Source organism: Saccopteryx bilineata, chromosome 10 (genome assembly GCF_036850765.1).
Source record: "Saccopteryx bilineata isolate mSacBil1 chromosome 10, mSacBil1_pri_phased_curated, whole genome shotgun sequence".
NCBI classification, from domain to species: domain Eukaryota; kingdom Metazoa; phylum Chordata; class Mammalia; order Chiroptera; family Emballonuridae; genus Saccopteryx; species Saccopteryx bilineata.
The window spans coordinates 10,031,522-10,043,682 of NC_089499.1; the positions used below are offsets into that span (position 1 = coordinate 10,031,522).

The window sequence follows — 12,161 nt, forward strand, 5'->3', positions numbered from 1 at the left end:
TCGAACCCGGGTCCCCCGCACGCCAGGCCGACGCTCTACCGCTGAGCCAACCGGCCAGGGCCATTTTGTACCTTTTAAATGGTTAATCTTGGAGTCTATTTTGTCACATCCTAATACTTCTACACAAGCTTTTATTATTTTTATTTTATTTATTCATTTTTAGAGGAGAGAGAGAGAGAGAGAGAGAGGAGAGAGAGACAGAGAGAGAGAAGGGGGGAGGAGCTGGAAGCATCAATTCCCATATGTGCCTTGACCAGGCAAACCCAGGGTTTCGAACCGGCGACCTCAGCATTCCAGGTCGACGCTTTATCCACTGCGCCACCACAGGTCAGGCCACAAGCTTTTATTATTTATTTATTTATTTATTTATTTCATTTTTCTGAAGCTGGAAACAGGGAGAGACAGTCAGACAGACTCCCGCATGCGCCCGACTGGGATCCACCTGGCACGCCCACCAAGGGCGAAGCTCTGCCCACCAGGGGGCGATGCTCTGCCCATCCTGGGCATCGCCATATTGCGACCAGAGCCACTCTAGCGCCTGAGGCAGAGGCCACAGAGCCATCCCCAGCGCCCGGGCCATCTTTGCTCCAATGGAGCCTTGGCTGCGGGAGGGGAAGAGAGAGACAGAGAGGAAAGCGCGGTGGAGGGGTGGAGAAGCAAATGGACACTTCTCCTGTGTGCCCTGGCCGGGAATCGAACCCGGGTCCTCCGCACGCTAGGCCAACGCTCTACCGCTGAGCCAACCGGCCAGGGCCACAAGCTTTTATTATTGTTAGAATTTGTTTGGGTTTTCTTTTTCTTTTTCTTTTTCTTTTTTTCTTTCCTTTTTTTTTTGTGTGTGTATTTTTTTTTTTTTTTTTTGTATTTTTCTGAAATGAGAAGCAGGGAGGCAGTCAGACAGACTCCCGCATGTGCCCGACCGGGATCCACCCGGCATGCCCACCAGGGGGCGATGCTCTGCCCATCTGGGGCGTTGCTCTGTTGCAGCTGGAGCCATTCTAGCACCTGAGGTGGAGGCCATGAAGCCATCCTCAGTGCCTGGGCCAACTTTACTCCAATGGAGCCTTGGCTGTGGGAGGGGAAGAGAGAGAGAGAGAGAGAGAGAGAGGAAGAAGAGGGGGAAGGGTGGAGAAGCAGATGGGCTCTTCTCCTGTGTGCCCTGGCCAGGAATCGAACCCAGGACTTCCACACACCGGGCTGATGCTCTACTGCTGAGCAAACCGGCCAGGGCCTATTTTCTAAACTCTTAATGGTCCCCACGAGACTTGCAACCTGGGGAGCAATGGGCAGCAACAGCTTGTCCTGGGCTAAGCCCCTGAACCTATCTCCAAAGTCCCCTTCTTTTTTTTTTTAAATTTTTATTTTTATTTATTTATTCATTTTAGAGGAGAGAGAGAGAGAGAGAGAGAGAGAAGGGGGGAGGAGCAGGAAGCATCAACTCCCACATGTGCCTTGACCAGACAAGCCCAGGGTTTTGAACCGGCGACCTCAGCATTCCAGGTCGACACTTTATCCACTGCGCCACCACAGGTCAGGCCAAAGTCCCCTTTTCTCTGAGTTCCCAGTGAGCCAAAGCAGCCCAGTCTAGGCTCATTTCTTCCCTATAACACTTCTAGAGAGAGACAAAGCAGCCCGTCTCAGCTCCCCTATTGTTTCTTTTCTTTTCTTTTTTTTTTAAGTGAGAGTAGAGGAGATAGAATCCACATGTACCCTGACTGGGATCCACCTGGAAACCTCCATCTAGGGCTGATGCTTGAGTACCAAGCTATTTTTAGCACCTGAGGCCATTGCTTGGACTAACCAAGCTAATCTCAGCATGTCTAGCTGATGTTGGAATGAAGTGACCTACTGCCTGGGGGTGGGGGAGAGAAACAGATGGTCACTACTCTTGTATGCCCTGACCAGTAATCAAACCAGATGGATCCACTGAGCCAACTGGCCAGGGCCCTCCTGTTGTTTCTTATATTCTAAACCCTTCCTTATTTCATTGTCCCTAGCTTTAATAAACGTACTCTCAAAATTACCTAGACCTCTGTTGTGAAATTTTTCCTACATGAATTCAAGAGCCTTCACATTACCGGCTGGCCTTAGGTAGACCCAAAGGGCCAGGTACTCTGTCTGGTAACACCACTAGCTTCCAGTTAGACTGGGCCAGTGGCAGGCCCTGGCAGGAAATCAGAGGACAGTCAGGTAAGGCGTATTTATTTTCCTGGTGTAACCGAGCAAAGAGTTTGTCCAATTAAAATGATGCTGGGTTGCTGTGAAAGAAAGCAGTGTTTGTTGTATACTGCTACACAATGGAGAAAGAACAGCTTATGCTGAAAAAATGCCAAACTCTCTGATCCAGGATTTGGGCGGGTTATCAGTGTTTAGGGGAGCAGGTATGGGAAGTGCTGGCAGGGAGAGTTTTAATTTGGAGGACCTTGCGGCCATTTATGGTAAGACATCAGCATTGGATCTTTCTTGACAACAGACCCTTCACTTCTGAAAGGGTTCCAAGGTTGAAGTTCCAGTTATGTCCCTGACCTTTAGTTCTGTGGGGTTGAGGGGAGCAAGACTGGTTCCAGGTGCAGCTAGTGGTCAGTCTCTCCCCTGGGAATGCTTCCGCAGTGACTTGTGGTTTTTAGTCTGTTGACTTTGAAAAGCAATTCAGTATCTTCTTAAACAAAATAGGGCCGTTTTGAGCTCCCTCTGTACTAGACTATGGGTTGGTCATGTCCCTACCCGAAGGCTAGGGCTTCTATTAGCTTCCAATACCTGTAGCGAACTCTGGGGTTCTGAACCACGTTGTTGCATTTCCTTACAGCTCTTCCCTTCCAGGACCAACTGGATTTTACTAATCCCTCTTTTGACTCCTAGCTTTGTATCCTGTGTCTTCCTTGGGGGGACGGAGGCCCCAAGAGCAGCCCCGTGGCCCTGGCCGGTTCGCTCAGTGGTAGAGCGTCGGCCTGGCGTGCGGGAGTCCCGGATTCGATTCCCGGCCAGGGCACACAGGAGAGGCGCCCATCTGCTTCTCCACCCCTCCGCTGCGCCTTCCTCTCTGTCTCTCTCTTCCCCTCCCGCAGCCGAGGCTCCATTGGAGCAAAGATGGCCCGGGCGCTGGGGATGGCTCCTTGGACTCTGCCCCAGGCGCTAGAGTGGCTCTGGTCGCAGCAGAGCGACACCCCGGAGGGGCAGAGCATCGCCCCCTGGTGGGCAGAGCGTCTGCCCCTGGTGGGCGTGCCGGGTGGATCTCGGGCGGGCATATGCGGGAGTCTGTCTGTCTCTCCCTGTTTCCAGCTTCGGAAAAATACAAAAAAAACCCCAAACATCTTCGGGAAGATCAAACATGCTTTCCGTCTGGTTCTTGCCTTTTAATTGCGCACCTCACTGGGCTGGGCTGACTCCCCATCTGTCTGTCCGGATGGTCTTTATCCACCCTCCTCCACTGACCTTTCCCCCTCTTTCTTTCTGTCCATGAAGAAAATTTAAGCTATTTTTCATTTTCTTTTATTCCTAATGTGTCTCTTTATTCCTTACCCATAATGTGAAGACTTTTTCAGGCACCTAGACTCCTGATGATGCTGTTTCCTCAACAAGACAAGAAATAAGTAAAAGCTTTTTTTCTTCTTTCTTTTGGCATCAGGTGAGACTAGGATGGAGAGTTCAGAGTTGCCTCCGAGGCAGGAAATTTCTAAAGGATCAGAGCCACCTGCTGGGACATCAGGAGGCCTAGATGGGGTGGTGGCTGGGGGACCAGAGGCTGGAGAGGCCTGTGAAGATGCGTTCGGGAAGCCAGAGGCGCAGCCCTCGGAGGAGGAAGGGAGCAGACTGGAAAGGGACCCCTTGGAAATAACAGGTGAGGATAAAATCAAATCCACCAAAGATGGAGGTGCGGACGATAAGGCACTTGGGGAACATCTGACTCTGCCTTCCAGTCCTGCAGAACTTCACACTCTGAAGTCACAGAAATTCTATCAGTGTGATGAATGTGGCAAAGCTTTCGATCGGAGTTCACACCTCATTGGCCACCAGAGAATCCACACTGGAGAGAAGCCCTATGAGTGTAACGAGTGTGGTAAGACCTTCAGGCAGACGTCTCAGCTCATAGTGCATCTCAGAATCCACACAGGGGAAAAGCCCTATGAGTGCAGCAGGTGTGGGAAGACCTATCGGCACAGCTCCCATCTCGTTCAACACCAGAGACTCCATAATGGGGAGAAACCATATAAGTGTAATGAGTGTGGGAAAGCTTTTAATGAGAGTTCTAAACTCGATGACCACCAGAGAACCCATACTGGGGAAAAACCTTATGAATGCAGTGAGTGTGGAACAGCATTTACTTGGAGTAAAAATCTTGTCCGACATCAGGTACTTCACACTGGAAAAAAAAACCCTACAAATGTAACGAGTGTGGGAAAGCTTTCTGTTCTAACAGAAATCTTATGGACCATCAGAGAATCCACACTGGGGAGAAGCCTTATGAGTGTATTGAATGTGGCAAAGCCTTCAGTCGGAATAAATGTCTTATTCGACATAAAAGCCTCCACACTGGGGATAAGCTATACAAATGTAGGGAGTGTGGGAAAGCCTTCAATCAAAACTCACACCTCATTATACACCAGAGAATTCACACTGGTGAGAAACCTTATGAATGTAACGAGTGTGGCAAGGTCTTCAGTTACAGCTCCAGTCTAATGGTACATCAGAGAACTCATACTGGAGAGAAACCCTATAAATGTAACAGTTGTGGGAAAGCCTTTAGTGACAGCTCACAACTCATCGTGCACCAGAGAGTTCACACTGGCGAGAAACCCTATGAATGTATTGAGTGTGGGAAAGCCTTCAGTCAGCGTTCCACTTTCAATCACCACCAGCGAACTCACACTGGAGAGAAGCACTCAGGTCTGATTCAGTCAGTTTTATAAGGTGTAAGTTTCCAAGACAAAGAGCAGAGAATTTTGAATTAAGCTTTTGTTATAAGAAGGATGTTTACCCTGATTCCCTCTGGAAACCATTAGTCAAAGTCGTCATTCCCTAAATGCCGCTGGCTCGTGATGGTGGGAGAGTGGAGGAACAGTGCATTTCTTCTCCATTACTGGGGAGTACGGACTGGATATTTCATGTACTTATAGGGTTTTCTTTTGTCTTTCTCTCTTCTGTTTAAAAATTCTATCCTATTCTGCTAAGTGTCCCATAATCATTGTACGCTTCTCAGGGACAGATTATCTTCCTTATTCTCTTTTACCTCCTTCATTTTATAATTTATATAAAGGCATTCTCCAGGACTAATTCAGTCTTTTCTCTTTTCTCTGGGCTGAAGCTCTTTTACTTACTTACTTACTTATTTATTTATTTATTTATTTTGTGTGTGTGTGTGTTTGTATATATGTATGTATACACATAATATATTTTGTATTTTTCCAAAGTGAGAAGTGGGGGGTGGCAGACAGACTCCCGCATGCGCCTGACTGGGATCACCCGGTATGCCCACCAGGGGGCAATGCTCGGCCTTTCTGGGGCGTTGCTCTGTTGCAACGGGAGCCATTTTGTCACCTGAGCAGAGACCGTGGAACCATCCTCAGAGCCCGGGCCAACTTTGCTCCAATTGAGCCTTGGCTGCAGGAGGGGAAGAAAAAGATAAAGAGAAAGGAGGGGGTAAGGGTGGAGAAGCAGATGGGCACTTCTGTGTGCTCTGACCAGGATTCAAACCCAGGATTTCCACACGCTGAGTGGACACTCTACCGCTGAGTCAACTGGCCAGGGCCTGGGCTGTAGCTCTTTTAAAGCTTTTATTTATTAATTTTTTAATGTTTATTTTATTGATTTTAGAGGGAGGAAGGGAGAGAACAGGAGAGAGACAGGGACATGTGTTCATGTATGTACCCTGGCTGAGGATTGAACCGCCAGCCTCTGCACTTCAGAATGATGCTCTAGAGCAGGGGTCTCAAACTTGCGGCCCGCTGAACAATTTTGTGTGGCCCGCAGACTAATCCACAAAGTTCAAAATATTTTGGATAAAATTAAGTAAGCCTAGGGGCCTACTTATATTTTTCATTTCTCTAGCATCCTAGCTAGATATTAGCTTAGTTAACAGCAGTTGTGATGCGAACTACAGTTTCTGGTCGTTTTGTGACACTGAGTAAACTGCATGTACGATTGTGCTTGTTGTACTGATTTTTTTTTGTTTTCAACTGCAGTGAGAAAAGTGTTGCGTAACAGTTGCCTTTTGTAGACCTAGTGCGGCCCGCCGAACGGCTGTGATCTTGCTCTGCGGCCCACATGCTGAGTTGAGTTTGAGACCCCTGCTCTAGAGTCTAACCAACCAAGCTATCCAGCCAGGGCTAAAGTTTTTGTTTTGTTTTGTTTTGTTTTTTTTGTATTTTTCTGAAGCTGGAAACAGGGAGGCAGTCAGACAGACTCCCACATGCGCCCGACCGGGATCTACCCGGCACGCCCACCAGGGGGCAATGCTCTGCCCATCCGGGGCCTTGCTCTGTCGTGACCAGAGCCATTCTAGCGCCTGGGGCAGAGGCCAAGGAGCCATCCCCAGCACCTGGGCCATCTTTTGCTCCAGTGGAGCCTTGGCTGTGGGAGGGGAAGAGAGAGACAAAGAGGAAGGAGAGGAGGAGGGGTGGAGAAACCGATGGGTGCTTCTCCTGTGTGCCCTGGCTGGGAATCGAACCCAGGACTTACACACGCCAGGCCGACGCTCTACCACTGAGCCAACTGGCCAGGGCCAAGTTTTTGTTTTAATCTAGATCCTCATCCATTGTTCACAACCTGGAAAACCTCTTATTCTGTTTGCAAATCCGTCCTTCGAAACCTTTAAAATTCAGCTCATCTGTGCAAGGTTTTCTTTAAATGCTTCTTCCTCCCTGTTGATTTGACCTCAATACTTTGAACTAGCCTGTGCTACAATTTGCAATTGTTAAATTGTCCTGTTATTTATTCTCAACTTAATGCATACGTATATATTTCCATACCAACTTAATGTAGGCTCTTTGAAGTTAGGTATAGTATCTATTTCTTTTAGCATATTGATAATATTTTGCATATACTAATTGTTAAATAATTTTTAAAAACTCAACCAACTGAGCTACCCAGCCACAGCCTCATTGTGGCTTTTTGCTACTTGCTGCTTCTCTCCATAATGGGAAAACAGTGCCCCTTAATCTGATAGCTATTCTGAATCTATGCCAAGGCCAGAGTTGCACAACAGAAATCCCTAGGCTTTCTTGCTAAGATGGTTTTAGGTAATAAAATTTGCTCACATTATGTATTGCCTGAACATAACGGAGTCTGTTCCACAGCGAGTACTTCCTGCTCTATGTGGGTCTGCCTCTCTGGGTCTATAGAAAATACTAGACATTAACAAGCCACTTAGTTAAAACAGGTTGATACCTCTTCAGGTATTTTCCTTATTTGATACGCACTGGTTTGGTTCACAGGGACTCTGGCCAAAGAACATACTTCAGTCTCTTGTATCCTCCCCTTATAGCCATCCCTGTAGTGTCCCTGGGGTACTGTGTTCTCTTTAGGGTCTTAAATACATGTTCACAGGCATCAGCAGTATATCAAATGGTCTCACTGCGTTTGGAGAAAGAAAAAAAATGAACCATGAAATGAACAGTAAAAACAAGTCTTCAACAAATCTGGTGTTAAAACCTGCAAGTTTCATAAGTTTCATGAGACAAGAACAGCTTAAACATGATGGTGACTAAGAGTGTCGCTAATAGCAAGTTTTTGCTCACTCTTCCATGTATGAGAAAATGACAAAAAGGGAAGAACTGTTAAAGAAATCAGAGGCCGTTAGACTGAAGTGTGGTGATACTTTGGTGGCGTACATAAGCAAACTGAAAGCTAAGCTAAAGTCGATTCCTGTAAATGCTTCAAAGTGAAGGAAAGAAAAAAACAATAAAACACAAACAGCCAATCGCAACAGCGAACTGGGCTTTCCCAAATCATTCAACCTGTGTAAGCGATAGCTAATCAAATAATTTGCTTTGCTTCTTATCTCTCAAAACTTTGCCCTTAGCTTCTGTTGATGAGTGCTCTTAATCTCAGTTTTGCATCACCTGATTTGAAATGATGTTTGCTCAAATAAACTTAAAAAATTAAATGTGCCTCAGTTGATCTTTTAATAGTACATAGTGTTGGTGATATTAAAGGTATGTGGACTCCGTCATGCACTAGTAGTGGAAATACAGTTAGTATTTTACTGAGAAATTCGGTGTTCCTTGGAGAATGGCGTGAACACTCAATTTGGATGTACAAAGATAAAAATCAGAATTGGTCCCTTCGGTCCAGAATCTCAAGTCAGCAAGGGACATAAGATCTATAAAAACATGATTCTTGTCCAGAATGAATGTTAGAAGTGTCATATGTTCAGTTCAGTGGGACTCCAATAACTGAATAGCAAATAAATAACCTCGCTGCTATTCTCTTACTTTCTGAAATTGCTGTCATCAGAATTAACGCCCCATACTATAAGGATTGAAACAGTTTCAGGGAAATACCTTGGCTGATTTTTATGCATTGGCAGCAGCAAGATATGTGGCATATGTGAATGAAGCCCTTCTGCTTTTGAAAAAATGACCTTTTGTTGCCAGACTTTCCCTTTTGTCATCCTGAGGCCCTTGAGACATGGAAACAGTCCTTTCCTAAATCAGAGAAATCACATTGGGCAAACACTGAGCAGGGTCAGGTGCACGTGTGCACAGATAGCTGGGTGGTCTATCGCATCTTACACTATGGCTTCCCTGGCGGGTTTCCCAGCAATGGACCGTTGGTGGCTGGCCCCTCTGGGGATGATCCACGTGGGAAGAACTGTGGGAAAGAGGACAAAGGGGGCCATACTGTATCACATCCCTGGACATTGTCCTTGCAGACCCCCAGCAATGATGAGGCGGATGCCTTAGCTAAAATCAGGCCTTGTGGCTACACAAGAAAACGGGGCACGTGGGCCCCCAGACCGTGTGGGCCTTGGTTGAGCACTGGGTGCTAACTCTCAGTGCTGCTGACCTGTGGGCGTGTGGTTGTGAGGTCTTCACCAAGCACTTCTCACGCTGCAGAAGACCAGCGGTAGAAGGACAGGTAGAGAAGGGCTTGGGCCCCTACAAAATGGGCAAGTTGATTATATCGGCCCTCTACCTACCATACGAGGATTCAATACTATATTTTTCACTCCATAAGACACACTTTTTTCCCCAAAAAAGTGGAGGGGGAAATGACTATGCGTCTTATGGAGAGGAAAAATACGGTACTTTATTAAATATTTTAACACTCTATTTGGTTCAGAATATTTTTTATTTTCCTCCTTAAAACCGTAGGTGTGTCTCATGGTCAGGTGCATCTTATGAAGCGAAAAATACGGTATGTTTTCAGTGCACCTGATACAGCCACAGGATTGGACTGCACTTGTCCTGCCTGGTTGGCAAGTCAAGACCACACCATCCAAGCCTTGGAGAACTTGTGTGCAGCACATGGGAGACCTTTTCTGATGAGTAGTGATTGGGAAACTCTTTGCAGGGCGGAGGGTACAGACCTGTACTGGGCCAAAGAACAAAACATTAAGGGGAAGTCATTGTTCCCTACCGGCCCCGGGCAGCTGAAATGGTGGAGTGCCACAACAGCCTGTTAAAAACTCCAACTTAATAGTTGGACACCTGGTTGGGCCGGGTGGATAACTCGTCTCCCTCTGGCCGTCAGGTTACTGAATGAGCAACCCCGGAAAACAGGTTGGTTACCCCTAGAGCGGCTGACATAAGTATACCCTCAGGCCCTTTGGGTACCACACTAAAGGGTGAGGTCCCAAGGGAGCTGTTGCCTTCACCTAGGCAGGATGGACTCTTGTTACCTGCAGTTGAGGTAAAAAACAGTGGAGCTGGTTGTGGGATTTACAAGCAGAGACCACCTGGGTAGCCATGTTATAACCCTGGGGACTAAGGGTGGAGTGACAAGTGACTATATGGCCACAGGCATGTCACTGGCCCGAACCACTCCTGCTCAGTGTTGCCTTATCCTCTGACAGGAAGGGGAGCATTTTATGAGGGACTCCCTTGTGTGCCTGTGGCCTCTGCTCCTACTAACAGTGCAAGATGTTCCTCCACACATGTCCATGCCCTTGGGAGAAAAGGTTTGGTACCATAGGCCTGGAGCCACACTGCTCCTGGCAACTCTCCTGTCCCAGGATGAGAAGGTGGCATGTATACTCCCAGTGGGAGAGATTTACCCCTACTGATCTCACTATCTCTTCTTTCTCTCCAACCAGCTTGAGTAGTGGAAATAGTTTGCTGTCCTGGGCCCCTACCTTTGCCTGTGTACATGTTTCCCATTGTTGGGTATGCACGGAACTACCCTTTGAAGCCACAGAAGGATTACCATGGCAAATTGCTCCTGCCACCCTAGCCCATTGGACTGTCTTGAAGCAGTGGGATCGGACCAGTCAACAGATTGTAGAAGCCCTCCTCTGGGACGATTATCATAGTCCTTCCCTGATCCTAGGGTGTGCAATTCCCAGTGGCTGGGGATGGTTGGTTGGGGAACATGTAGAGTTGTTAGAACAGGTACCTTTTTGTATAAAGCAGTGTGACCCTACTCCTAACTGTGCAACAGGCTGGACCTCTCACAAAATATGTCTCCACACCTCTGTGGTTCGTGATCCCACTACTTGATAGGATGGTCGGAAATTGACCGGAACAAAACCCACTGATTTCCACCCAGCTGGGGTGGCCCTTACATTAAAAGGTGGATTCTTGCTTCCTTACCCCAACGACTCTCCAGTTGAGATACTGTTTATCACAGATGGCACCTGGAAAAACGGGCCGCATGGTGGTTTTACCCATTAGCGGTATTTCTCCTGGATGGAGGAACCATAGGTGTGGAATTACAGATAGAGGCTTTAGCGATGCACACAACCCAAGCCTTGAACGTTATTCAGCAGGCCCTATATCTCTTACTAGATGAAACTGCCCAAATGAGAAAGGTGGTATTACAAAATAGAGTGGTTCTAGACTTTCTAACTGCTTCCGAGGGGTTGGAGGAGTGTGCTTTACTACACACAGTGTAGCACTCCAGTGGAAATTTTATAAGGGAAGTATCTATATGAAGCACTCTGGTAGAAATTTTATCTGAACTCCAGCATTGCAAAAGCCCCTAGGGCAGAAGTGTATTTAGGAACTAAAGAAACCGCAAAAGATCAGCAGTTAGCACCCCACACCCCACATCCTGAAGTTGTTTTACTAACCGTTGTTGTCAGCAGCTATGTCGCAAGTTAAAATTTTCCACTATAACCTTAGCTTGAACCTCAGTTACCAAGGCATGTGACTAGAACCCCCCTGTTTAAGCCAATCGCCAAACGCCACTCTCAGCTTCTGTACCGAGTCGCTTGCTTGCTTTGCTATAAAAGCCCCTAGTTTGTAAGCAAAGGGTGTGACTCTTAGTGACCACCACTGAGAGCTCACCCCTGCGCAGGTTTGCATTTTTGGCCAATAAACTTTTTGAACTATCCGAAGGACTCCAGCATCTGTCTTTGCGCGATTGGGCACAACAACAGAATGTTGAGTATAGTCCTGATCACCTGGAGCAAGTGAAGGAAGCTCTAGCAAAAATGAAAGGGGAGGTCCAGGCTCTACAGGCTCTACAGGACTACCCCATAACCACCTGGTGGAACCCCATAGGGCACACCTGCCGATGGATCTTAATTGCCGTCGCCCTGGTTGCTGTTGTACCCTGTTTTGCTGCTGCAGCCTCTGAGCTCAAGGAGCTGCCCAATGTACCAAAGCCCCCATTCTGTAGAGGTGGATTGTGGGAAGATGACAGTGAGACCTAGGATGGGGGCTCTAGTCAATAACATGGACTTCAGAGGCCAACCAGCTCGCACCTTTCGGGGCTGCCTAACTCAGCTCCAACTCCCACGCCTTTCAGGGCCCATTGACTCAGCAACTGCTATATAAGCCATAACAACATCTTTTTGCCCCTTGAGCGGATGTAACACTGGCACCCTACCACTACTGTCCCTAAGCACGACATCGGCCACTCTGGCACTACTAGGGTAGGAATAAAAGCATTGCGGCATCTCGCATATTCCTCTGGCTCCTCGTACTTTCCTCACCTTGGCAATCTCACCTCCTAAGCCATCCCACGTAGAGTAGGGGGGCTCCGACCACAGGCTAAGGCTG

General features: G+C 47.5%; 1 protein-coding gene across 1 annotated transcript; it reads left to right on the forward strand.

Moving 5' to 3' along the window:
• Positions 1-3,512: 3,512 nt before the first annotated feature.
• LOC136314313 (zinc finger protein with KRAB and SCAN domains 7-like) lies at positions 3,513-5,903 on the forward strand. The gene is given in 2 exon segments (XM_066245047.1): positions 3,513-4,365; positions 4,368-5,903. Coding segments are annotated over 2 exon segments (1,269 nt in total). The 5' UTR covers positions 3,513-3,636; the 3' UTR covers positions 4,908-5,903.
• The last annotated feature ends 6,258 nt before the right edge of the window (positions 5,904-12,161 follow it).